A 25,282-nucleotide genomic window follows, 5' to 3' on the forward strand; every position below is an offset into this window, starting at 1 on the left:
AAATGTCAATAAAGTGGCATTAATAGCAGAGCATGCAGACCTAATTGCAGGAAATCCAGGGAACATGTGACTATATTACAGATTAGTATTATATGCATTACAATTGTATGTATTATATGCTCCCTATGCTGTTCAAGGGGTTGTGACAGAATTCTCTAGTTCAAACATATCCAAAATACTTTCCCAGGCTATAATGGAAAAGATCCAAGAAACTATCAGGTTCACAATTGTTACAACAGGTGGCTGAAATATTGTTAGCCCAAATAAATAGAACTGGGTTTAGTTTTGGGAGGAGGACTTTTCAACCTTCCTTGTTCACTAAAAACAGAGGTTTATTATATTTCTCATTACGTTAAGATTCCAAGTGTTCAATGACCTCTAAACTTGGATCTAAATTACTTGTGATCATATGGCCTATTTCGGTACTTATCCCAATAATATGTAGTTATTTCAAAAACTAACTTAGGAAATAGCTGAATTTACCCACATCTGAAAGCCTGAAACTGATCTCCTACATAATACTGAACTTAAATACAGAACAAACTAGAGAAACTGTTATACTGAAGAGCAGGTGCCAAAAATTTGATACCAAGGGCTATCTCTGTATACTCTGATAATACTTTGGTAATATTAAAGGATGAGCCACACTACTTTATCTACACTCCACCCCAAGGCCACCAACCCTTCCCCTTCCCCTACAACAGGTGAGGCAGGGACCTTGTGACATGATGCTGACCTCCAGAGGTGTCCCGAATGCTTGCAAAGCACAATGCAACTGCATGGAAATCTTTCACCTTCCTTTCCAGTTCCTAAATCAGGGAGAGCCCTTGCCCTTCTCTATGTTCTATAGAAGAACTACACCTCTTTCCAAAGTAGCAATAACAAACAGCTTGGACCAGCTTGGCTTTAAAAACATACAAACAAACAAAAACTTGACTTAAAGCAGAAACCAATGAGTGGTTTGGATCAGATGTCACAGTACTGCTGAACCTGGGGGAGGTAGCCAGTCCCTTAAATGGGAGACTAATGGCAGCCATGTGTAAGATGCTATACAATATAAATATTTTTTTTTTTAAAAAAACCTTGGCTGGATCTAGACACGTCAAAGAAGTGATTCAGTTAAACACATCGTAAACTCATACAGGGAAATCCGGTAGAGAAAGACAGGACTCCACGGCACCATCTGGTGCCAAAGTGTTATATCGCATATACAACACATATAAAATGCTTTTTCTTTACCAACCTAGCTGAGTCCCTTGACTTAAACCAGGGGGAGTATATAAACACATTCCCATGCTACAAGGATGAACAAAACTGAAATAACTGAGACATCCATCCAGCAACATATACATTATAAATAGAAATATTGCCAATGTTTTAACATTGCATTTAAGACAATGCAGTACGCTCAATACTCATATAGCACACGTTGAACCGCAAAATCCTGTTTTAATCAGAGCAAAATCGAAGGGCAGAATAAAGCTTATGCAGATATCTTTATACTCCCTTTCCTCAATTCCTTACACCATTTGCAGCCCACCTCCTGAGGGCTGAGCCTTTTTGCCCCCCCCCATTTTTGGGGGGTAGGGGCTGGGCCCCTCCAATGTTCAAAAAACTATGTTCGGCCTCCACTGTCAGAGCCACTGTGCCTAGGAATGCCAATTGCTTGGAGTCACTGTGGGGACAGTGCTACTGCACTCAGGTGCTTCTTGTGGGCTTCCTCACAGATGCGATAAATATGAAAAAGCCTAATCCACAGTGGATGTTCGCACTAATAATAATAATAATAATAATAATAATAATAATAATAATAATATCTTTATTGTCATTACCCCCTCTCGGGGACAATGAAATTACTTGACTGCTCCATAAAAACACTAATTAAAACAATACAGTATAGTACAGCAAGGAAGATTAGATGACTTTCAAAGCCCAGGCTTCCCATTCAGGGCCGAGATTGCTCTGGAGAAGAAGCTGTTCTTAAGACGGCTCGTTCTTGTCTTCATCGTCCTGTATCTCTGTCCCGACGGCAGGAGCTCGAAGAGACAGTGACCAGGATGCGATGGATCTTTTACTATGTCCAGTGCCTTCCTATGGCACCTTGTGGCATAAATCTGCTCTAAGGTGGAGAGTGGGCAGCCAACAATGCTCTCTGCTGCCTTAACAACTCTGCACAACCCCATCCTGTCCTGGGTAGTACAGGTTCTGTACCACATACAAATGTAGCTGAGCTATGTTTTCCCTCAGTTTAACTAATCTTAAAATGAAAACTTAGAAAAGTATTGAATTACCTCCATGGCCTGTGCCAGTCGTTCTTCCAGGGCCATATATGTAAGGAACTGGGGATCCACATACGAAATGGCTTGAGCAACACCCAAGCCATCACCAAATTCATCAAGCAGCCTAGGGGAAAAGCAGGATTTATGTTCTCAATTGCAATTAGATACCATATTCCCCCCCGCCCCTCAAAAAATTAGGCTGTTACAAGGGGCTGCATACATGTGCTTCTCATGTTCCAGAACTTCAGATAGTAAGTTCTCAGTCTAAAAAACGAGCCACACAAAGAAACCTGCTGCTGCTGCTGCTGCCAAGATATACAACCATTCAACAGGCTTGGCCTGGTGATCTCAGAAGATGCATGCAACACAAAATCAACCTGATTAGCAGTACTTTCAATACGGTACCTTAATAGCCAAAATTTCTTTTCTTTGAGTCAAAAAGTGTTGGCTCTTTTAGGGTGACTATGGTTCCTCTGGGAGGAATAAGTGAAAATGTAGTCTCCAGGGCTGAGCTTTAAGAGGTTTTTCTTGGATTTTTCTTTTAAGTTGTGCTAATGAACACTTAGGTGGGAAGTAGAGCTGAGCAGTCATGCAGAAAGTAAATACAAAAATATCTTTTTTAAGAAAATTAAAAATTGTCCAGTAGCACCTTAGAGACCAACCAAGTTTGTTCTGGGTATAAGCTTTTGTGTGCATAAGCATGCACACTTCAGAGTTGGTCTCTAAGGTGCTACTGGACAACTTTTAATCCCCCCCGACTGCATCAGACCAACATGACTACCTACCTGAAACAAAAATATCTGCAGCTACAGGATTTTTACTATGGTAATCCGTTAGTGAGTGGCAGACCAAATATTCCCCCTTTGCACAATTGGCCTTGCCAGTAAGTCCCCCATGTATGCCAAGGAAACAGGTGGCATGTGAGGTCAATCCTTAGCAATTGCCCAACATGCTAACAGGCCTTCCTTTCTGACATGGACATACAGTGTATAAGCATGACTTGCCTCATTATATACAGTGGTGCCCTGCAAGACGAATGCCTTGCAAAACGAAAAACGCGCAAGACAAAAGGGTTTTTCGGTTTTTGCGTCGCTTCGCTAGACGATTTTCCCTATGGGCTTGCTTCGCAAGATGAAACGTCTTGCGAGTTCTTGTGAGTTTGTTTCCTTTTTCTTAAAGCTGCTAAGCCGCTAAGCCATTAATAGCCGCTAAGCCGTTAATAGCCGCTAATAGCCGTGCTTCGCAAGACGAAAAAACCGCAAGACGAAGAGACTCACAGAACGGATTAATTTCGTCTTGCGAGGCACCACTGTATACCGGTATATCTAAATTTTATTACGGTCTCAGACCAGTTTTACATCCCATACTAAATGAGCATAAAACACAGTAGAATTAAGTTTGGATTAACCCTCCCCTCCCTTCATCATGCAACTCTCCAAACTCCCTCCCTCAACCCCCCACATTTTAATTTGCACAGAGGAAGGAGGGAAATCACAGTGCTAGATAGCAATTGGGGAGCTAACAGAACCTCTCTCTATGTTGAATTTGATTCAGAGACCCACCAGATGCTGAGACCCAATGTTCATAATACATTTCAGTAGTTAAGTTAACCTGTTACAGCAGCACGGAACGCTTACTATGCCATTTCTCAGTTGATTTTAATGCAGGCAACATGTGAGTGGCGAATGTCTCAAATAAGCATCAGCACATAGTAAAGTACCTCCATTCCACGTCTAGATCTTCACTCATACTGGAATCATCTTCCAGATTGTTGTTTCCATCCAACATGAAAAAGCCAGGATGCACAAAATGGCTCACTTGGTCATTTTCCTCATCGCTGCTGCTTTCAATTTCTTCATGATACTGCAACCAAGGAATTTCGCCGTCCTCTAGGGTAGTCTGTTCCCTTTATACAAAAATGAGAAAAGCTATACAAAATGAAAGTAAAACTACATGTAAGCAAGTGTTCATAGGGTGCTCTTCATTGGTGAATGCTCATATTATGTCCAGCTGCTAGCAAACAAAACCTGACAGCCGTTTCCCATAGAAAGCAGCACATCCTATTAAGTAACAGCAATAGCTAAAATACCATTATTTCTATTTTTAAAATTGAGAGGGCGTAAGTATATACATATGAATAATAAACATCTAACGTCTGCATAAACTGCTCTGGTGATGTGAGCCAAAGTCCTAGCACATTGTGCAGAGAAGATATCACCCTACTACTCTCTTTGTCAAGTCCATTCATGAATCTATAGTTGAATTTTGTATTCTCCTACTGCTATAGCACAACGATGATAATTTAACATGCTTTTAGAAGTTTTTTTTAATTAAAAAAAACTTTTAAATGTTTTTACTTCATTTTTAATTGTTTTATTACTTTGGTGGTTGCTGTCCAGGGCTCCCATGGGAGGAAGGGCAGAATATAAATTTACTAAATGAATATTTTTTTAAAAAAAACCTTCACTGTGTTTATTGAACGTTCATCCTTGCATAATTATTGAATGATACTGTTTTCCCCATTTCATAAACAGAATACAAGACAAAGGTTTTATTGTAACTGAAAATTAGCGATCTTGCTCTGAAGAGGAATAAATCTGCCATCTTCACAAAATGCAAATCATGAAGGTAGGCTGTAAATGGATCATTTGGAAGGCAGATAGTCAGAGAAGTGAGTAGGACAAGTTAAAGCAGCTGGCTAATAACAAGAGCAGAGGAATTTCTTAATCAGAGCTGTAATTTCTAGCTATATTAAATGTATTTTCCATAAATATTGATAGTAGTCAGAAAATATCCCTTTTGGAATTGAGCCTGGATAGTTCAGCTGGTTGGAGCATGGTGCTGATAATGCCCAGGTTTCAGGTTAGATCCCCATATTGGACAGCTGCATTGCAGGACTAGATGATCCTCAGGGTGTCCCCCCCCCCAACTCTACAAATGCTTCTATGAATTGTGGAAGTGGAAACATCCACTAAGAACATTATTATAGTAAAAAGCAAATTATATAGTACAAAAGGAGCGAAACTGCACAAAGTAATGCACTTATGATTAGGACACTAAATGGGTACAGCTTTTTCCACCTTTTCTACTGACCCACTGCACAAGGAATGAGCCTCAAACTCCTGAGAATCTGGCACCGTGTGTTAGAATGAGGAGGCAGACCAGTGACTCAATCAGCACTACACAAGTGGCTACGCATCTCTACTACTTGTACTGAGTGACTGTGGAGGGCCTTAGTAGAACTATTACCTGCTCTTTGTAGAGTTCCTGCTCTTGATCCTTCTGTGTGAAAAGACAATGACACATTGTGGGCTTATACAACCCTGCATCTAATAGTGTCCCTTCATTGATGAAAAACTCTTTGATTCAGCACAGGCTTCCATTAGCGAAAAGAGAGGGGAGAGCATTTTCACATACTCTTCCTTCCCTCTGCAGCAACCTGCACACACTCAAGGGACTGTAGGAGAAAGCAGGAGTTTGTGAAAATCACTTTCCTCTCACCTTTTAACTCACAGAAGTCTCCACTGGATCAAAAAGTCTTCTGTCAGCAAAGAAATACAATTAGATATAAACCTTTGCTTCCCCATCTGACATAACACAAAACCAAACAACCCAAGCTGTGTGTGTGTTTCTCTTAGCTTGAAATGTGAAGCTTGAGCAATTCTCTTCTTGACGATAAAAAAGGCTAAATAAAGCAGAGTTTATAAACCTACATGAGACTAATTCTGGCTAAATTAGCTACAACTGAAATTTATATTGCTTACTGATCACAGTCTGCTGTCTTTATATAAAGGTCAACAATATCAAATGATTTACAAGACCTTCATATTTCTGTGTGTGAAAATAGGGAGAGGGAATAATTTAAAGTTAGCTGCTATTTAAAAACTGTCAGCACTATGTATTCAAGAACACACATACCTCTTATCTAAATCACTCTGTAAGAGTCACGATTTGTTATATTGTAGTCATGTGACATGAAAAAGGTCATTAGCATGCAGGGAAAACAATTTCCTTTTCACTTGCTTTATTGTGTAGGTGGACAAAATTATGGTCTTAACTATATTTTTCTTTCCATTTACAAAAAAAACAAAAAACCTCAACCCAATGTTTTAGAATGAATCACACGATTCTTCACTACTTATTTGCAACAAGACATTCCTACTGCTCTAGTCCAGTTCCCCAAAAGTGACTGACTTAAGCGGAAAGGTCATTAGAATCCCTGCTAATGAATTCTCAAGCTCTGTGCAACTGGTTGTACACAAGCATGACAAACTGGCACAGCTCTAAGAAAACGTGACAATTTTATCAGAGCAAGAATTCTACATGCTCTTGAATCTAACCAGAAAGGAAATCATCAACCAAAGTATTTAATATATGTTCTGTCTAGCAGAACTGAAGAACTGGAGAGAGTTGGTCTAAGCAGCTTTATTGCAGCAACAAAAGCCCACTTTGAGGTTTTCAAGTATTTTATATAACAAATTTACACCTTTCTCCCAATGGTATTGAATATGTAATGCAGCACCTGCACCTGCAAAAATTACATAATCAATGACGCTTCTCTTAACATAACCTTTCTGCTATGGCCAAACTGTAACCCAGCAAAGTAACAACAATGGAAAAAACCCATTTCACCATATATAATTTTTCTTACAATTTGATATCACAGACTTTTTGTTTGAGACTCCCTTTTAATTTCCTCAGTGAAAAATGCAGAAACAAGTCAACGTAGGGCAAAAGCTAGTTTTAGTATGATTCATGGTTGTCCTAAAAAGATTTAAATTCCTGAACGGCCCTTTAAACTGTGCTTTCACAATGAAACTACTGAATTAGATAAATTTATCTTACATCCATCATTACTGGCTTTCTTGAGAATAAACAAGTTTAATAAGGTAAGATAACACAGAGATTTTAGTGATACCATACTAAATTAGGAGCAGAATGAGGCCACACTAATGTTCTAGCTGTGGATGTATCAGTGGATATACCAATGTTATTTATTAGCACTATAACTACTCTTATTGCCTGCAGCCCTTATTGCTCTAATCTTACCAGCTCACCTTGCAGCTAGGTGATAAAATAAATAAATATGCGAGACAAAAAGCTATGTGGTATTGAGACTGTAACACTTCAGAATGCAGATAGAGGAAATGTATGTTGGAATGGTCCTCTCTGCACCAAAACAGAAACAGCTGGTTTCTCTCTTACGTGATCATTTTCTAAGTGCTCTCTTGCTTACAAAAATTCCGAGTTACTTATTGTTACCTTGACATTTTTGACAGTTCATAAATTATAAAGCAAGTAAAACGGAGAGAACAGCCACTTCAACAGTGATATATAAAGCTAACTGCATCCTGGAGTAGGCCCTGTACTTGTAAGTTATTGAGGCACAGAGCAAGAACAGTATCTGTAAATGCATAAAAAGGATTTAGCACACAAAGAGAACACTCTGTAACAGTGACATCATTGTGCACCATCACATACCCTTCAACTGGTGTCCAGTAAACTCGGCACATTCTATATAATGATTACATTAGTAACAAACTGCAGCGTTCAAGTCACCATCCATGCACTTGAATAGAACTAAACCAAAGCTGAATTTGCTGCTTGACAATCACACCCCACCAACCCCCAGGAGACGTCACTATCTGGAGTCTTCATTACCCGTAACACTTCAACTTGACAAAATCATGGAAGATTGGACTGGGCACACTTGGCATGTCTACAAAAATAAACTACGCCGGAGTAAGCAGATGCTTCTTTTCATGGTAAGGGAGAGTCATAGCGTATTGAAGCTATAGATACAGGCAATCCTTGCTTTGCACGGGAGTTATGCTCCAGATGCCCATGCACATCGACGGGGCCTGCGTAAAGCGTTCCGCCCCGACCCCGTTCTGCCCTTTTAGAGACATTTTGGTGATATTTTCAGGTCACTTCCGGATTCAGTGCTGTGTACGAACACACATCAAATGCACATAAATTGGTTGTTGCCTGCACACTGTATATCACTTATTCAATATCCTGAAAGGCTGTAGGCTTATTGGTTCTGCTTCTCTATCTCAGCTAAACCTTACTGATCACAAAAGAGGATATCAGTGACCCCTAAAGCTGTTGAAAATGCAGAGTATAGCAGAGCTAATGAAGACTCCACAACTTTTTTTGGGGGGGGGGGGCGGAATCAGGGAAGGGGAGATTGAAGTCAACATCTACTTGGAAAACCTTACCTGATGTTACATACAGAAACCTATCCAAAATGGGGCTCCCAAAAGCTAATTATATACTTCCTGCTGGAATTATTTCAGCCAATGATCACATATGGAACAGTACATATTCATTAGTTTTCTTTTAACAGCAACTATCACAGTAAAGTGTACATAATACATCAATAATTCTTACTGAGTAGTACACTTCATTCTATAAGACAACATACCCTGCTTGGAAACCAAACTCATTTTGTTCCTCTTCCACACCACTGCTGTCACTCTGCAATTCAGGTTCCTGCTCCTCTTTTCCTGGGAGAGTCTCCCAGCTCTCATCGCTGGAGGACTGATCTTTCACTGTCACAGCAAAATAGGAGGGCAGAGATGCAGACCATTCACCATCACTGCATTCAGAGCTGAAATATAAGACATTCCATTTGCATTTACAATGCTGGTCGATTTTTATGTAGAAGTTAACATGCTGACTGTGATCTAGCCAAGCTAAGTATATTTCTGTCGCAAGAACTATAACGAGAGAAATTTAAGCACGAGCTTAACTCTCCCATTGAAATCAGTGAGATTTGATCGTGCTTAAAGTTTGGATGGATTGTGTGCCCACTGTATTTACAGTGGTACCTCGGGTTACAGACGCTTCAGGTTACAGACTTTGCTAACCCAGAAATAGTACCTCAGGTTAAGAACTTTGCTTCAGGATGAGAACAGAAATCGCGCGGCGGCAGTGGGAGGGCCCATTAGCTAAAGTGGTACCTCAGGTTAAGAACAGTTTCAGGTTAAGAACGGACCCCCGGAACGAATTAAGTTCTTAATCCGAGGTACCACAGTACTGTTTCTCTATGCATTATGTCAGTACACAATACATTGCCAAAAACAAAATAAAAATAAAAATGCATATCTTCCTTTTGGAGGACAAACTAAAAGCTGCCAATTCTTTTACTGAGTCTGGTCAACAAAATTTTCCTTTCCAAATCCAAGTGTTTTCAAGCCTCTAAATCATGGACATCTAAAGAGATCTCTGCTAATTGGAAACTGGGGGTTAGTCTCGCTATTTGGAGCTGGTTTAAACAGAAAATGGGAAATAGCTCTTTCAGAACACTTTACATACCATAGCAAAGTAGTAGCAAAGTAGTTCAAGAGCAATCTAAACTATAACTTGCCTTTATAATTGCATCATTGTACTTCATAATTGTTTGTTGTTGTTATTAAAGCCAATAAAATGCATATTTCAAAAAAATAGAACAAAAAACTGAAGGCATTTCTGCCCTGGCATGCTTTCAGTGTGTAATTGTAAATCTTGCTGTTGCATGATTTAACTGCTTTGATATTGTTGGTTTTGGTTAATTGCTTGTTTGTGCTGTATTTTATTACAGTTTTTTAACCTATTATAAGTAAATAACAATAAATTACCTTTGAGAAATATACACTTGAGATGTTTAATATTTTAGCTCCTGGTCAATTTTCAATAACTGGGAGTGGGAAACATTTGCCAAATAACAAGTCTGATCCACGATTTTCAAACAAAATGAAATCAAACGAACAAAATCTATGTCAGAAAGGGTGGATTCAATGAACAGTACTATATACAGTTTCATCCAAAGCCATGACACATTTGCACAAGTATTGTACAAGTATTGTGGCAATAAAGCTCCATGTGTAATATTTTAGACTACAAATACCACCAGAAGCTGTCAGCTTGGTCTGCTTCTCAGTTAAATAAAATAAATAAATAAGTTTAGATGAAGCTTCTATCTAAAAGCAAGTAACCAAAACAGCTGGTTAGAATGTTGCAACAATCGAAGTAGGGGCTACTGAGCTTCCCATTACTTATTCCCAGCATAGAAATGTATTTTAATAGCCGTAAAATGTTTCTAGCATTTCCCACAAAACACTTCATATACTACTTTGCATTTTTCTTAACCAGACCTGATTTCCACATTTAAAAATTCTAAGAAATTAAGCAGTTCTAACCTAATTGGCTGTAGACATATTTAAGACCCAGAACGAAAAGGTATCTTAAGACAATTACGCTGTATTTTTCTGACCAAGTTATGGGACAATGTGCAAATGTGATTTTTCCTCTGCCATATGTTCATGGCTTTGTTGAAAATAATTTAAACTAAGAAGTAATATGCTGCATTTCAATAGGTTTTCCAAGATTGTACGGCATTCAGTTGCTCCAACAGCGCAGAAGTTAAATATGATGAAATACTTCCATCTGTTCTTTATTCCTACTTGCAAAGGAGCACATGCTCATGACATGAGATTAGTTCAATTAAAACAAAATACCCAGAAGAATGAACAACTAGGGAGTTGGTGCCTTGATGGAATGAACTAGTAGATGCTGAACATAATTTTCATTCTCAGAAATACCGAAATGGTTTGGGCACCTCTTATTTTAGGATACAGACCCAAAAGTGTGCATAGTAGCCCCTAAATAGTTTATTGCTTTAACAGTTTTTCAAAACGCACCCTTCTGTATCACCCTTCCAATTATTCCTTTTCTTTTCCCAGTTGTTGAGCAATTTAGAAACAGGCCACCATTGTAAAATTCCAGCACATTTTAATTACATTTAAAATCCAAGTCTTCCTAATTACACTGCGCAACAATACCCAGTTAGCACTGAGGGAATGATTAAAAGTGAAGCTGGAATGCAGCCAAATTAGAGAATCATTATGGATACATCTATTATTTCTTCTTTTACTTGGGCGTTTGAACAAATTAACTTTGTATCACAAAGTAGATTTAACATGGCAGAAGCACATTTGCACTTTTAATGAAGAGGTGCGTTTATATAGAGGAGATCTCAGCACATGGAAATTTCATAGCTGCTTTTCATTCAGGTCCAAGTTCCATGGAAAATGCCTTAAATATGCTAAACAATTTAAAGTACTTCCATTCATTAAAACATTCAAAGAAAGGATAATGCAAAGGATATCCTACAGATACAGCTCTGAAACAGTTGTTTTCTTTATTTGAAGGTGCAGAGAGCTTATTAGTTTCAACTATGGGAAATTAAAAATCTACTTAACTATCTAAAATTACTATACCGTGTACAACAACCAAATGAAGGTAGCCAGGCAGCTGAGGAGGTTGGGGAGAAGGCTGGGAGAGATGCAATGGCTCACTGAACTTTCCTTTTGAAGCTAGTTTCAGTGGCAAGAAGACCTGAAATTAATTAGCCCCCTCACCTTCCAAAGCTAGATTTGGGGTGTGTATCTTTGGGGCTGCATCTTTTTAGGGGGAGGCATGGCCTCCACTAGAAAGTGGGCATTAATGCCACCAATCCTGTGATGTGGAACACTCTTCCAGCAGATTTAGCAAACACCCTCGATTCAGCAGACACCCTCGCTTTTATTTCCAGGCATCTCTTAAAGACCTTTTTATGTAGACAAACCTATGCACCTGCTTAAATTTATGGAAGAGCCAGTCATTTTAATCATTCTCAACTGTTTTTATGGTGTTTTGTTGCTGTACAGTGCCATGTTGTATTGTTTGAATTGGCAGTATATACTTTTATTAATAAGAGGTGGGAGTTTGTGCACACAAGGATGAGTACAATGAGAAGGTGTAGAGTCCAACATCTCACCCCACCAATGCTGAAAACATCTTGCCCTACTCTATTTGATAGAACAATTTCCAAAAGCATTAAAGATGCTTGAAGCGGCATATTCCTGTGGCCTAACCCCAATTTTTATACCCATGAAGCATATATAGAATAATGAATCTGCTCAATTCCAGTAGGTGCATTAACACTATATCTGCACACTGCTGGGCAAACTCGGGACAAGATATAGATGTGTTCAAAGTTTGTGGTGCATTTGAAGAGGCTGCTAGCGATAAAGATTTTACTTCCACTTCACCTTCATTCCTAAATTTGTTTGTGTGGCTTCTTTTATGACTTCATTCTCTTTCTGTCATGTGGAGGTAATGACTTAAAAAGTTGTAAAGTGCTTCTGAAATATTAAGACAGCATTAACAGCAGTGAATATACCACTAAAGAAAAAGAAAAATGCAGCTTTGCTTTTAGCAGATGATGCTAATAGTCCAAAAGTCTAGGTCAAAATACTTATGTCACAAGATATAAAAAAGTCTGGCTATCAAGAAATCTTACAAAAAATAAGTTATTTCCAAAACTGCTGGTCTTATGAGTAACTGCTAAGGCTCTTAGGGCTGGCAGCTCCACCAAAAAACAAAACAAAAAAAAACCCTCACCACTTTTTGGCACCAATAATTATGTCATAAAGTACATAGTGAAAAGTATAAACATCAGATGGTATAGTCTGGAATTTTCTGTCTTGGGGCCCACTCTTTTTGGCAAAGATCAGAATGGGGGAAATTGAGACCATTAATTACATCATAAGGAATATGGGGAGCTGGTACCATTTGGCAGATATCACCTTACTGCACCTTACATGGGGTCGGTCCTACGAGACCATTTAATATTGTCCTAACCATAGTGATTTTCATTGTACAGGTATTCAGACATGTAGAAAAATTGAATTAAACTTTGCAGAAACTCTTACCTGTCTTCATCTTTGTTGGAGCTTGATAGATTTCTACCAGAGTCTTCAAATTCATCCCAGAAAGCACTATCGTCCACTTTGCTTTTTTCTTGAAGTGTTATATTTTGCTTCCTTAGTTCACTTTTTATTTTCTTTTGAGCTCCTCCATAGTCTCTTGGATCAAAAAACATACTAGAATTGCTTTTCTCTTTGCTGTGTTTCAGGACACATTCTGTGTTACAGTGCTGGACATCCACATTCTCACTCCACCTTCTACTGCTGGTCTTTTCTTCCTCTTCATTCGAAAAAGACTGCTTCCTATCCAACTGGCTCACAGGATTTTGTTTTCTAACTTTGGGTCTTACGACCAGTTCTGATGAATTCTCTTGGTCTGTCTTCACAGTACTCAGTTCGTTACAAATTCCTATTTGTGTTCTAATTGTAGGATCAGCCGTATTTTTTTGCTGCTCCATATCAGAAGTAAGACTAAGGTTATTTTTTACTAGACGCTCGTCTTCACTAGATGTTTTTACAAGGGTCTTATTTTGGTGAGCAGTATCCAATTCTAGGCTAGAATGTCTCTTGAAAGGCACTGGTCTTATGTCTTCAAAACTTTTGCTTGAAGCATTATGATTGAAATTAGACAGATGTGACTGCAGATCACTAAAGGAGTCCACTCCTTTCTCCAATTCAGAAAGCATACTATCCAGTGTCTCTTGAAATATTCCCGCTTCTTCTTTAGCTAATGAAAGATCATTTTGGTCATTCTCTTCCTCTCCATCACTGCTATCTGGCTCATAAGAGTCAATGTTTACAAAAGCAATTCCATTCTGACCATTAAGGTTATTGTGCTCTCCACAAGTATCAGAATTCATATTGTTACTCCCAGTTTGTCCGTCTCCCCAACTGTAACATGCTGGAGAAAATGGAGAAGCATCTGTGTTGACTGCTTGGTTCAGTTCAGCTTGACCAACAGGATTTTCTGAAGCAACCTTCGCTAACAATGGTACATCTGCCAAAGGAGAACATACTTGGGCAAGTGGACTGGAACCTTTATATAAAAATGTAAAGAAAGCATATGTTGGAATGATAAGGCCAATCAAAGCTTTTTTTATCAACACACATAATAAAAATGGCATTTGTTGATGATGCTCAACTGTGGCTGTTCTTCATTAGAATGTTAAAAAAGCGAGTCGTAATATGTATAAGAGGCATTTTATGAAGATTTCATGGATGTTCATTGCTAGAATTAAAATATATTTAGGTAATGCTGAGAAATCATGCTGTATTGTGTGTCAGAATGAGAAAGCCAGCAGTTCTGTGTTAACCATTTTTATAGCTGCTGATATGCCACATATAACACAGAATGCTTGACTAGGCTGCAGAATTACTATGTATTACTTCCAAGTCAACACACAGTATTAAATTACAGAAATTTTAAAGAATATTCCTGCACTAGAAACTGTATCAAACCTCCTAACATGGCTAGTTAAAGGAAATTCTTGTTCTACAACATCTTAAGAAGAGGAATGCAGTATTTCCTATCAATAGTTATTACTAAGATTAAACAAGTGTATATTTATTGTGTCTGTCAATGCCATTCCTTATGATACAACCCCCCAAGTCAAAGCCAAGTGCTTCATGGAACAATTTAATTAGGTTCTGGAATGTCCTTCCTCTGTCTCTCCATCAGTATTTCTGTGATTTTGATGAAAGAATCTGAAAACATGGAAGAGCACATATTTGCTAGCTTTAATAGGATGTTGTTTCACTTTATGTTGCCAAAGTTATTATTTTATTTTCATTTAAATGGTTTTATTGTGATTTATATTTAATATGCTGTAAGCAGCAGCATGAACATTTGGCTAAGAGGTTAGATGTAAATGTGTTAACTGATGATTTGGCATCTCCTACGATATTGGCAAAAAATACAGTACTGTAATTGATGGGTTTCAATATAGTAGGGTAGTTGATGAGCATCTGCCTTGCATGCAGATTGTTCTAGGTTCAATCCCCGGCATCTCCAGGTAGGGCTGGTAAAGACTCCCTGCCTGCAATCGTGAAGAGTCGCTGCCAGTCATACTAGCTAGATGGATCAATAGTCTCATTCAGTACCAGCCAGCTTCCCAGCTTCCTATGGGTCTTACTTTGAGAAAATTGGATTAGAGTTATACTTACATTTTTAGAACAGTTAAAATACTGCTAAGATTTTTTTTTGGGGGGGGAGAGGAGTTCTTCAAAACAGCAACAGCCAACAACATTAAGGTAATGAAGCTAGAAGATGATTGTGCAGAAACTAACTGGATGCAACAAATAAAGCAAAGCTGGAGAGAGAAATGAACAGAAGGCCACTTACTTACTACCAGAACACTACAAAGTATGGTATATAATTGCCTATATCCATGGACAATGAACACCTGAAACACCATTTCTGTGCATTCTATTGTTTGCATGCATAATAAAACTAAAATTCCAATAATGATCCATCTATGAACCACAGTCATACAAACCACTTTTAGTATTTCCCTCAATAGAGAATTATGCAAATTTGGGGCCATGGCTAAGGTTTTGACCGCAGTTTAATAATTTCCTATCGTTCTAATGAGCTTCAAATACACTTGTAGATGTAAGAAAAAAGTTGTATCAATATTGCCAATTTCACTATTGCCTAGCCTTCTGTTCAACTGACTTGTACCAACAGCTTGTTATTATTCAAATGCTTTCACTAAAGAAGAAAAATATTTTCAGGTTGTAATTATTTGACACGCACACAAATAATTTTCTTTTTGAACATCATCTAGTTCTAATCCTTCACATTCTCCATCGTGTTGGCTCGAATTTCTCTCTTGGTTCGTCAGAGATGGTCTAAAATTGACATAGGCATGCCTTCTTCCGTATCTTCTGCCTGTAATAGTCTGATACCCTCCTGCTGGTTTTGGCCATGTGGGCTTTCCAGCTTCCTGACCCATTTCTGCAAGAGAAAGAGGGGAGGAGGGAAGCAATTCTAAACACATTAGAAAATATTTTTTAATAAAAAACTCATTTTTTAATCATGGTATAAACAAATGCTACATGCAAAACTACAGTTTAGGTCTCATGCTGCTAGCAATACAGGTATGTACTGTATGTCAATTATCATGTTACTTTTCAAAATATTGCATAAAACCTAAAAATAGGACAGCGGCATAAGCACAAAAAACAAACTAGCATGCTTTTTTGTCTAATAGCTTCCAATTTAGAAAATAGCTGGCATGTTAGCCCAGCTGAATCGATGCACTTGACTCTCTTAAACTTTTAGCAGCATCCCCTAATAAATCACATTTCTCTAGCATTTTTTAACATTAGGAAATATCACACAAACAATCCAACCTATTCCACAACTGTTCCTTATATCTCCCTTTTAGTTTTGTCTTCAGTTTCACAGCCTGTTTTATGCCGCTGCTTCTCTCACTGGGATTCAAACAGTACCTCAGAGTTTCTCAAGTTGTTGGAAGAAACCTACAAATAGGTGCCAACATGTAAGGGACTATTCAAATTTCCAGAGCCTTTCTTTACTTTAACTGGGCTAACCACATACAGCTACTTCTGAATGGCCACCTTTAATACACAGGTTGCTCACTACATCCCTTGTTGTATTTTATGCTTAAATTCTATTTAAATATATAATCCTTCATATTATCATTAAATATGGGGGCATTCAGTTGCTGAATACAATGTGCTTGCATTTTTCTGTTGTAGAGGACAAAATTAGGGCTCAAAAGGAGATTCCAAATAATTGACTCTATCCCTTCTCCTTACAGTCACAACTATGATCTTGTCTGCTCCACTTCTGGTTTATTACTACCTTATAGGCACTGAAACTACAAAGCACTGCAATCTCTGATTTTTATACAAGAGAAGCAAAAGAGGATGAGTGAGGCAGGTGAGGGTTCCACAAGAAGAAATAATGGAACTAGGGCAAGCAGCATGCACAAACACTGCTTGTTCAACCTGATGGCAGGAGAGTGCAAAATTACAAGATGGATTACATGAACTCACATTATAATTGGGAAACTCACGTTATAATAGAAACAAATTAACGTCTGCTGCAGTGCTGGCAGGTTCTGATGTTCTGTCTGTTCTTTATTGAAGTTCAGATAGGAGGCAATGGCAGTCAAGTAGATTTTAAAGCGTGGATCACGCAAAGAATGGACACGCAAACTGCCTTGCACAATCAGATCAAAGACCAAAGAGCCCAACATTGTGCATCCAACAGAGGCTGAACTGTTTCTGGAAGCTGATGGTGATAGCCATTCTATTTCTCTTTCAGTAACTGATACTCAGAGGTACACTGCCCCAGGCACAGAGATTTCAATAAGCTAATAGCTGCTGACATACCTGTGCCTCATGAATTTGAGTCTTTAACTCATTTAAGCTAGTGGCCCTCTATATACTTTATACCAATGAACATCACAAGATAAAGATGTACTGAAGAAAATGAAAAGTCTATTCACTGTGCCTATGGTACATTTGCCTTGTATCTTAATATTTATAATTTGTTAAGCTCCAAAAATGCAATTAAGTGCTGTATAGTTTTGTTTATAAAAAGCTTAAAATAAGGTCCTGCCTTAATGCTTATGGATCTTCTGCTACTTCTCTCAGTATGTCTGTATAAAATAATAGTTCTTTTCCTTTTTTATCTGCATTCACTAGACTATGCTGCAGTAAAGTTATCCCTTGCAATCTGTATCCATCTGTCGCCTTCTAAGATAAAGTAAAAATAACAGTAATAATTTTAGAATAGTTGCTTTAAAAACAAACAAGAATAACCAACATCAAGCAGGCAAGGAAGGAAACAGAGATACTACATGAACTACTTCCAAGTCATGCACCCTGATTGGAAGTAATTCTATTAATATAAATCTTTAATTAGAGTTGGAGAAATGAGTTCTAATCATTTATTCAGATGAGCAATGGAAGTTTGCCTTCAAACTAGTATAAGAAACAACAGTCTGAAGTGGGTTTGTGAATTCTGGTTTGTAGGCAAACTTTCGTTGGCAATAATAATGGCTTTCCTGATTCAGATCTCATGTGGCAAGCTGTAGTTACCTACAAAACACAATGCGGAGGAAAAAATGTCACGATGAGAGGAAGGAGTGTGCAAGCCCACAAAGTAACTGTTTTTGACACTGAAACTCGTCTTTGTTTATGGAAACTCATTTTTTAAAATGTCTAACAAATTAAAACTTCATTTTCTCTGCTCTTCCAGACCTATTCTAGTAGATATCTACTTCCAACAATTGTAATACCTACTGCAATTCAGCAGGGTCTTGTTAGAAAAGACTTCAATATGATCCATATTCTCCCAGTAGTTCTCTTCCCGCCATCTCCTCAGTCCATCAGATCTATCATTTTATTTGTCCATGAAACCTGTGTGATACCAATCACATGATTTTAATTGGTATCTTTTAAACAAAGGCCAAGTTTGTCTATAATAGTTATGTTCAGTACAAAAAAGCTGTATGTATTCTATCATTAGGTTTGCACATTTATTTCATTTACAGCTATAGATTTCCCAATCGATATAAAGAAGGTAATTCAAGAACATTATCTTACAAAAACACTTTTTCAAAGTCTGTTTTGATGTCCCTACAAGCAATCTTTTATATTTATAAAAGTATTAATTCTCATTAACTACATCACTTTTAAAGAATGCAGTAACTTCTGTTGCAAAAACAATTTTAGTGTGCAAGGTCCTTTTACAAGGCAGAGTATAACTTATAAATGCTAGAGAAAAACTTTATGGTGCCAATGAAACAAGCCTGTTTCAAAATGCTTCCTCTAATGCATCTTCCTATTCTGCTTTGGATTATATGCAGTTCATCATCAAGGAATGACTCAAACAATTCAGGTACTCACATTATTATTCAAGCAATATTGAGCAATAAAATAGAATTAAAAACAAAACAGTAAAGCCCTAGTTTAGGTCATCAAAAACTACTGCTTGCTGGGCAGCAAGTATTTAAGAGGACAAAAACACGGCAGACACTTTGCTTTCCTAGAGATAACTTTTCAGGACATACAGATTGAAGCAGCTGTGATCTATAAAGATGTATTTGCCTATAACACAATAAAATCATGCAATCTAGCCAAAGCAGAACGAATTCCTTATTTTGATGGTCTGCGTTAGAATGGAGATTCTGCTGTCATCTAACCATCCTACATACATTATTTCCTGGTCAAAATCGTTGTGGAGTTCTTACTCTGAATAATTTGGCATATGTGCATCAAAGGCCAGGATAACAGGTTCAGGATTTCCTATCTTTAACAATCTGGGATCTATCCAAAATGCTTAGCTGATAAATAGTAGGTCATATACTACATTTAATATATTTTCCTGGCTCAGATATACATCCTCCAGGGAATGGAAATGAGATTGCTGTTATTACAGTTTGGCCACTGCCTTTTAAATGATCTTTGTCACTGCTATAGCATAGTTTGCTAAGGAAATGGTCTTCTGTGTGGACAATCTGTCTATTCTACATGGAAATTGTTCTGACAAATTCAGGCTCTCTTTGCCTGAAAATTGAGGAACTGCTCATTTTCTTGCCAATGATACACCAGCTGCTTTGCATACAAAATTGCTTAGGATTCAGTTCCCTTGGAAGTTGCTAGTGTTAATGGAGTCAGCATTCCAGATAGGGCCTGTTATGGCTTCAACTGGATAGAGGACTGCATGTTGAGATTCCTGCACTGCAGGGGGTTGAACTAGATGATCCTTGGGGTCCCTTCCAACTCTACAATTCTATGATTGGAAGCAATCACTGACACACTAGATGCAGAATTTCTAGTGAATGCTCAGCAGTCAGCAGACTCTGCACTTTGTTATTGCTTCATTCATGGAATGCAGTGTACAAGTTGCCCTCCTATCTGCAGTACTCTAGATCCACTAGACCAGTGTTTCTCAAACTGATGTGGTGGACCAGCAATTCTCCCCCCACCCAACTGGGCCAGCGCCCAAAGCATATATGGTCCCGAAAGCATCCCACCCAACCTAGGCTGTGGTAGAATTGCTGCGGACCAGCAGCCAATGACTTGTGGACCAGCACCAGTGGACCACCAGTTTTGAGTAGCAAGGCTCTAAACTAGCTGTTGTTGATTTCCATCTTCTTCTTCTGTAAAAAAAATACTGTAATAACCGTCCTTCCATTTTGGGCACATCTAGATGCAAGCATTTTTAACCACTATCTATTTGGCATTCATAGCAGATATCACAAAGAGATAGCACTTGCGATCTTGGTTGCTTTATCTGCCTTGAAATGGGGAAAGAAAATCACACCCAAGTGATCCTCTTGGATCTTTCAATGGCTTTCAATATTGTTGATCATGACATGTTGGTGACATTGCTTCAGATGCATTCTGGGCAAGGAGGTTCTGGAACAGGAGAAAGGGTAGCTAATCAGCTTTCCAATACATCTAAGAGGCTACTGACAGAGATCATAGGAAGGCACGGGGCTTGATGCCATCCTATGCTGATGGTACACTGTGCTCATACTTTCCTTATGGCTAAGGTCTTTAGTACTGGTATTCATGTGGTACCTCTGTTCATAATAAGAGACTGAATGCAGCAGAGCCACTAAAGAATGACACAAAGAATTCTGGTCAACTTCTTAGTCAACCATTTTAACAGCCAGTTGAGATGTGAGGGGTTTTGGAGATGAGTATCTGTAGCAACCCGCAACCTTCAATCAATGACACTGAATCCCAACACAGTGCACAGCAGAGCACCATGTCAAGAGTTACTTTGCCTTCTGTGCCAGCAGCCTTTTCAAAGCCCATTATCCCTATGGAGGATATACTACGGGCTTTCATCAACAGTCTCTGGAAATCTATATATATATGAATGCCACTAGCAACAGATTTGTGGACCTTTAGTGAAGCCAAATTCAAACAAAACTGAAATAACAGGCCACCAGGACTTGTGATTTAAGGCAGACAGAATATCATTAACATGCTTTTGGCCACGAACATTTAAACCTTTGGGTGCTCAGATATTCATTACTGCTGAACCCCTTTGGTGGTGCATGTAAACTAACTGTAGAATCAGTGTATTCAACTATCAAAGAAAATCCATCAGACTGAAAGAGATTATCTGTTCCTGCAGTTTCCTATTCCAATGGGAGTCTGCAGTAGAGATTCTGACAACACAAAATATCAGCTGCCCTATGATGCTTTGGGGGGTTATCCCTGCAATGAAAGTGCTTTCTCTGAGGTATCTGTCATACAATCCTTCTCTAATGCCAAGTGGAAAACACTGTGATGAAAATATTTCCCACAAATCTCAAGTCCAATGTCCCTTCCAACCCTTAACAAAAGTCTTTCTACAAGGTTCTCTGTTTCTCAGAGCCTATTGAGCAGGAATGCAGTTGAGCCGGTATAACTTGTTCTTCATCTATTACAAAGACAGGTTGTCTGTGGGTCCACTGGATACTGGAACACAGACCAATATTTAATGAACATTTGGAGTCTCATGATCAGTAATGTGGGTTTTCTGGAAAATTTTGAATCAGAAAACTTATCAGAAAGTTTGGAAAGGACTCCTCTTTGAATCTGGAGAGTTGCTGCCAAATAGCATAGATAGCATTGAGCTAGATGGACCAAAGGTCTGCCTTCCTAGAAGCAAACTATGTTCCTATTAGGAAAAGGATTGTAGTTTTTGTAAAAGTAGATCTCAGAAGACTGGAACAGCCCATTTTTGCTTTATTAAACCTATAACAATTTAGTAGTATTTCCTTTTTCCATGTTTTCCTCCGAGCTTGTCACCTTCTCTTTTTTTAAAAATAGGCAGGTAGGTCCTTCTTCATCTACTGCTTCAATCCTCAATTAACCATATCCTTGACTTCCTCTAGTTTTGCACTGCTGCTGAGACAGTTTCTGCTTGTGGCAGCCATCTTCCTCCTTCCTTCCCTTCCTCTGGCACACCTTTCCTTCTAGTCCCCTAGGAAAACTGCAGGATGTTGGAAATGGCAGACTCAATGGCTCTATCACTCTCAAAGCGCTGGCAGCGGCCAAAACCGTTTTTTCCTATCAGTGGCTACTGACTTTTTTGGGGGTCATACGCAGATCTGGCAGTCTTCATTCATGCCTTAGCGTACACTACTGCACTACATATCCTAAGGCACTGATCAAAGCTTCAGCTAGTGCAAATGTTAGACGGTCTTATGTTCCTACTGGCCCCCGCATACTGTATTACACAAGTACTACACAGATGGCACCACTGACCCCAAGCACAATGGAAGGTGCTAATATTTATCCACAGAACCTTACACTGAGTGATCTTAGTCTGACAAAGAATGACCTCAACAATATAATGTGCATGCCATGTTCAGGCATCCACAATATAGAAGTATTCTCAGTGGTAACTATGAAAATCTTTTCCTAGAAATTGCCAAATTCCAAGCATCTTTCAAAAATATGGCAAGACCTTCCTGAGTTGGCCTGTAGGTTAATGGCATTTGGGAAGGTGTAGCAGAAGATATGGAGACTATTATTGAACAAGTCACCATGAACTGCAAGTTTTTAAAAAATAATAAAACACAGAATAGCACATGAACATGTTTTTTATTAGAGCAATTTCACCCCCAAAGTCAGTTTCCCCTTATTCTTCTGAAATCATCTACCTCAGCTTCTCCACAACTATCTCTATAACTTATTTGCAGAAATAACAGAATAAGTTATCCATGCACAGCAGTCCAAAATTTATGATTATGACTGGCTTAGAAAGTCTCACAACAAACTTGTGATTCAGTTCCTATTTTACTTCATTTTAAACTAACTAAACATGCAGAATAAATATGGAGCCATTTCATAATTCACAGTTGCCAGGTGAAAAGTGAAATGCTGCAGAAAGCATACACTTTACAAAATACTCCAACAATTTTTGGACTAGTGGCACTACTGAGATATTCAGATTCCAGGAGTTTGGGATTTAGAACTACAACACTTCAATTTTTTATGTAATATTAAAGGAATCATCTTCAAACAGACAATAAACATTTTAAATTCATGCCAGCGGCACTTTGCAGCTAAATAAAAAATGGTGGTGTTGTGTGCAGTGATATAACTTAAGTAATTATCTCTAAAGTGTATACTTGATGTATCACAGTTTAGGATTACAACAAAAATGATAGGAACAGAAGCACCTAAAGTATGTTCAAAGGTCTTGCATGGTTAGTTTTGTTATCCTTACAATACAACATGTTTTATTGATTTAGGTTGTCTTGTAAAGCCTGGAACAAGCAACATGTTCTACATATCTAAGCCAGGCTGCTTTCCCTTGTCTCCTCTCCTATGGAAATTATTCCATTTCCACTTTTGTTAATGCCTCAGTTAAATTTAATCAGGGTATGAAAACATGCATACCTGGAGGCAAACTTTGATTTGACACTAACCACACAATGTGTTAACATGGGTGCAGATATAATAGTTATCTCCAAAAAGCGGAGGAGAAAATTAAACCAGGGGTTTCTAAACATGGTGGCTAACCTGTGACCCTCCAGATGTTGCTCCCATACATCCTTAACCATGCTATCCCTTAACCACGCACGTTAGCTATTCCTGCTCTAAACTGTGATCCTGGTTTTACATCTGCATCAGGCCTTGGTTATAAACAAATTATCAAGGCCAGCAACAAGTGAGTCATACTTTCACCATAGCTTTCAAAGAATACTCATGAAAGCCAAATGCACTAGCTCTGTAAGAACCTTGAGTTCACACATGGCCTCCACTTGAATTCTCCTTTAACTGTTACAATGGAGGCACAAGTCACTTACACATCTGTTTTTCAGCAGTTCATACAATGCAAAAAGAAATAAATTTGAAGCTAGGATTAACGATTTCCAGGTCATGCTTTGTGCCCATCTCCAATAGATTAAAGTAGCTTGTCATGCATGTTATCTCAGATATGGATATCATCTTCCAAAAATACCCAAGTCAGAAAAGAATAGGATTCATTGTTTATTATAACTGCATTAAGTGTGACACAAAGTAGTATGTTCACAATTTTCACACGAGGAACCAGATCAAAATTTCTTAATTGGAAAGTCTTATCAAGCACATTTTTTGAACTTATATTTTCTGAAATCAACTAATCTTACTACCAATCAACTGGACTGCAATCTTTTACCATTGGAGTATTCTAAGCTGAGCAGCATCTGCTAAATCAGGAATAGGGAACATGCACTCCATAGCCCAAATGTGACCTGAAAAACCTCTCTATCCAACCTTCAGGATTCTTCCTCCTCCCCCACCCATGTCTCTAACCAACCCTGCTCTATGCATTTGTCAAGTGACCCCTTGAAGGCTGCCCATCAGGCAATGCTTTGGGACCACACTGATGATGAAAAGGAGTCAATTTTTTAAAAAAATGGAAATGCAGACCTTAAGATTAAAGTTTCTCCACCAGTGCATTACCAAATTGCAAACCAAATCAAACCGTTAAATTATCCAGTGTACATTTAATTTCTTAAGAGTTGAAAGCACTGCATTTAGAAGTTTTCCTGCTCCTTTTTTGTATTAAATCAATGTGTAACATATTGAAAAGTAGGTTTAAGCTTGCATTCCCCCCCTCTTTTTATTTAACAGAGGAAAGGGGCATAAAACTAATTATCTGAGATAGAAATATAAAGATCTAAATAGCCTCAGTGTCTCTCTTTCAATGACACATATCTTTTTGCCAAGCAGATGTGACATTTTACATGAGAAAAACTTTTCTCTTTGGAACATACTGGATTATATAGCCTGATGAGAACAAAGAGGAGAAAGTGTCTGTCCTTGGAGCAGGGGCTGAACTGAACAGGCTTTTGAGCCTTTCCAAACTTGGATTCTGTGAGCAACCAGTCATACGTTTTAACCCTTTCTTCAGGAAACATACTGAGGCCCAATATACCACAACAGCTTTTAGGTTAAAACTACTTTTTCAAATGTGATGCCTTTATTTCCAGCTTGATCAATACTGCAAAAACAAAATTAAAAGGTGGGTTTATTTGCTTAAACCCTGTATGTTTTAATAAAGAGAATTTGAAACTGGAGTAATTCTATGTGCACCCAACTGTCCAAGTTCCTTGGAAGTAGGAAAGAATACAAAACAGATAAATAATGTTTAGCATGCAAACTCAGTATGGTAACTACAGGCAGACAGACTGAAGGAGGAAACAACATGGGAATGAAAAAATGAAATCTCAAAGGTGTACTAGACGCTCACTATTTTGAGTTGTAGGACTCTTCTAGGGGACCCAGAAGACCAAA

At 38.3% G+C, this 25,282-nt stretch overlaps 1 protein-coding gene across 8 annotated transcripts in view; it reads right to left on the reverse strand.

Annotated features, from left to right (window-relative positions):
* PJA2 (praja ring finger ubiquitin ligase 2) overlaps nt 1-25,282 on the reverse strand; it is a 41,763-nt gene that overhangs the window by 10,187 nt on the left and 6,294 nt on the right. For 3 of the 8 annotated variants that reach the window (XM_053407627.1, XM_053407626.1, XM_053407628.1), the window contains exons 2-7: nt 18,290-18,406; nt 15,768-15,968; nt 13,019-14,048; nt 8,707-8,892; nt 4,000-4,185; nt 2,292-2,403 (exon numbers count right to left, since the gene is read on the reverse strand). In XM_053407627.1, coding sequence (XP_053263602.1) covers nt 2,292-2,403; nt 4,000-4,185; nt 8,707-8,892; nt 13,019-14,048; nt 15,768-15,968; nt 18,290-18,335 — 1,761 coding nt within the window. In that variant the 5' untranslated portion in view covers nt 18,336-18,406. Of the gene's footprint in view, nt 1-1,629; nt 1,772-2,211; nt 2,404-3,999; nt 4,186-8,706; nt 8,893-13,018; nt 14,049-15,767; nt 15,969-17,055; nt 17,118-18,289; nt 18,407-25,282 lie in introns of those variants that run through there. The other 5 variants (XM_053407632.1, XM_053407630.1, XM_053407634.1 and 2 more) reach the window with 5 other exon arrangements.

Source organism: Podarcis raffonei, chromosome 11 (assembly GCF_027172205.1).
Source record: "Podarcis raffonei isolate rPodRaf1 chromosome 11, rPodRaf1.pri, whole genome shotgun sequence".
NCBI lineage: Eukaryota > Metazoa > Chordata > Lepidosauria > Squamata > Lacertidae > Podarcis > Podarcis raffonei.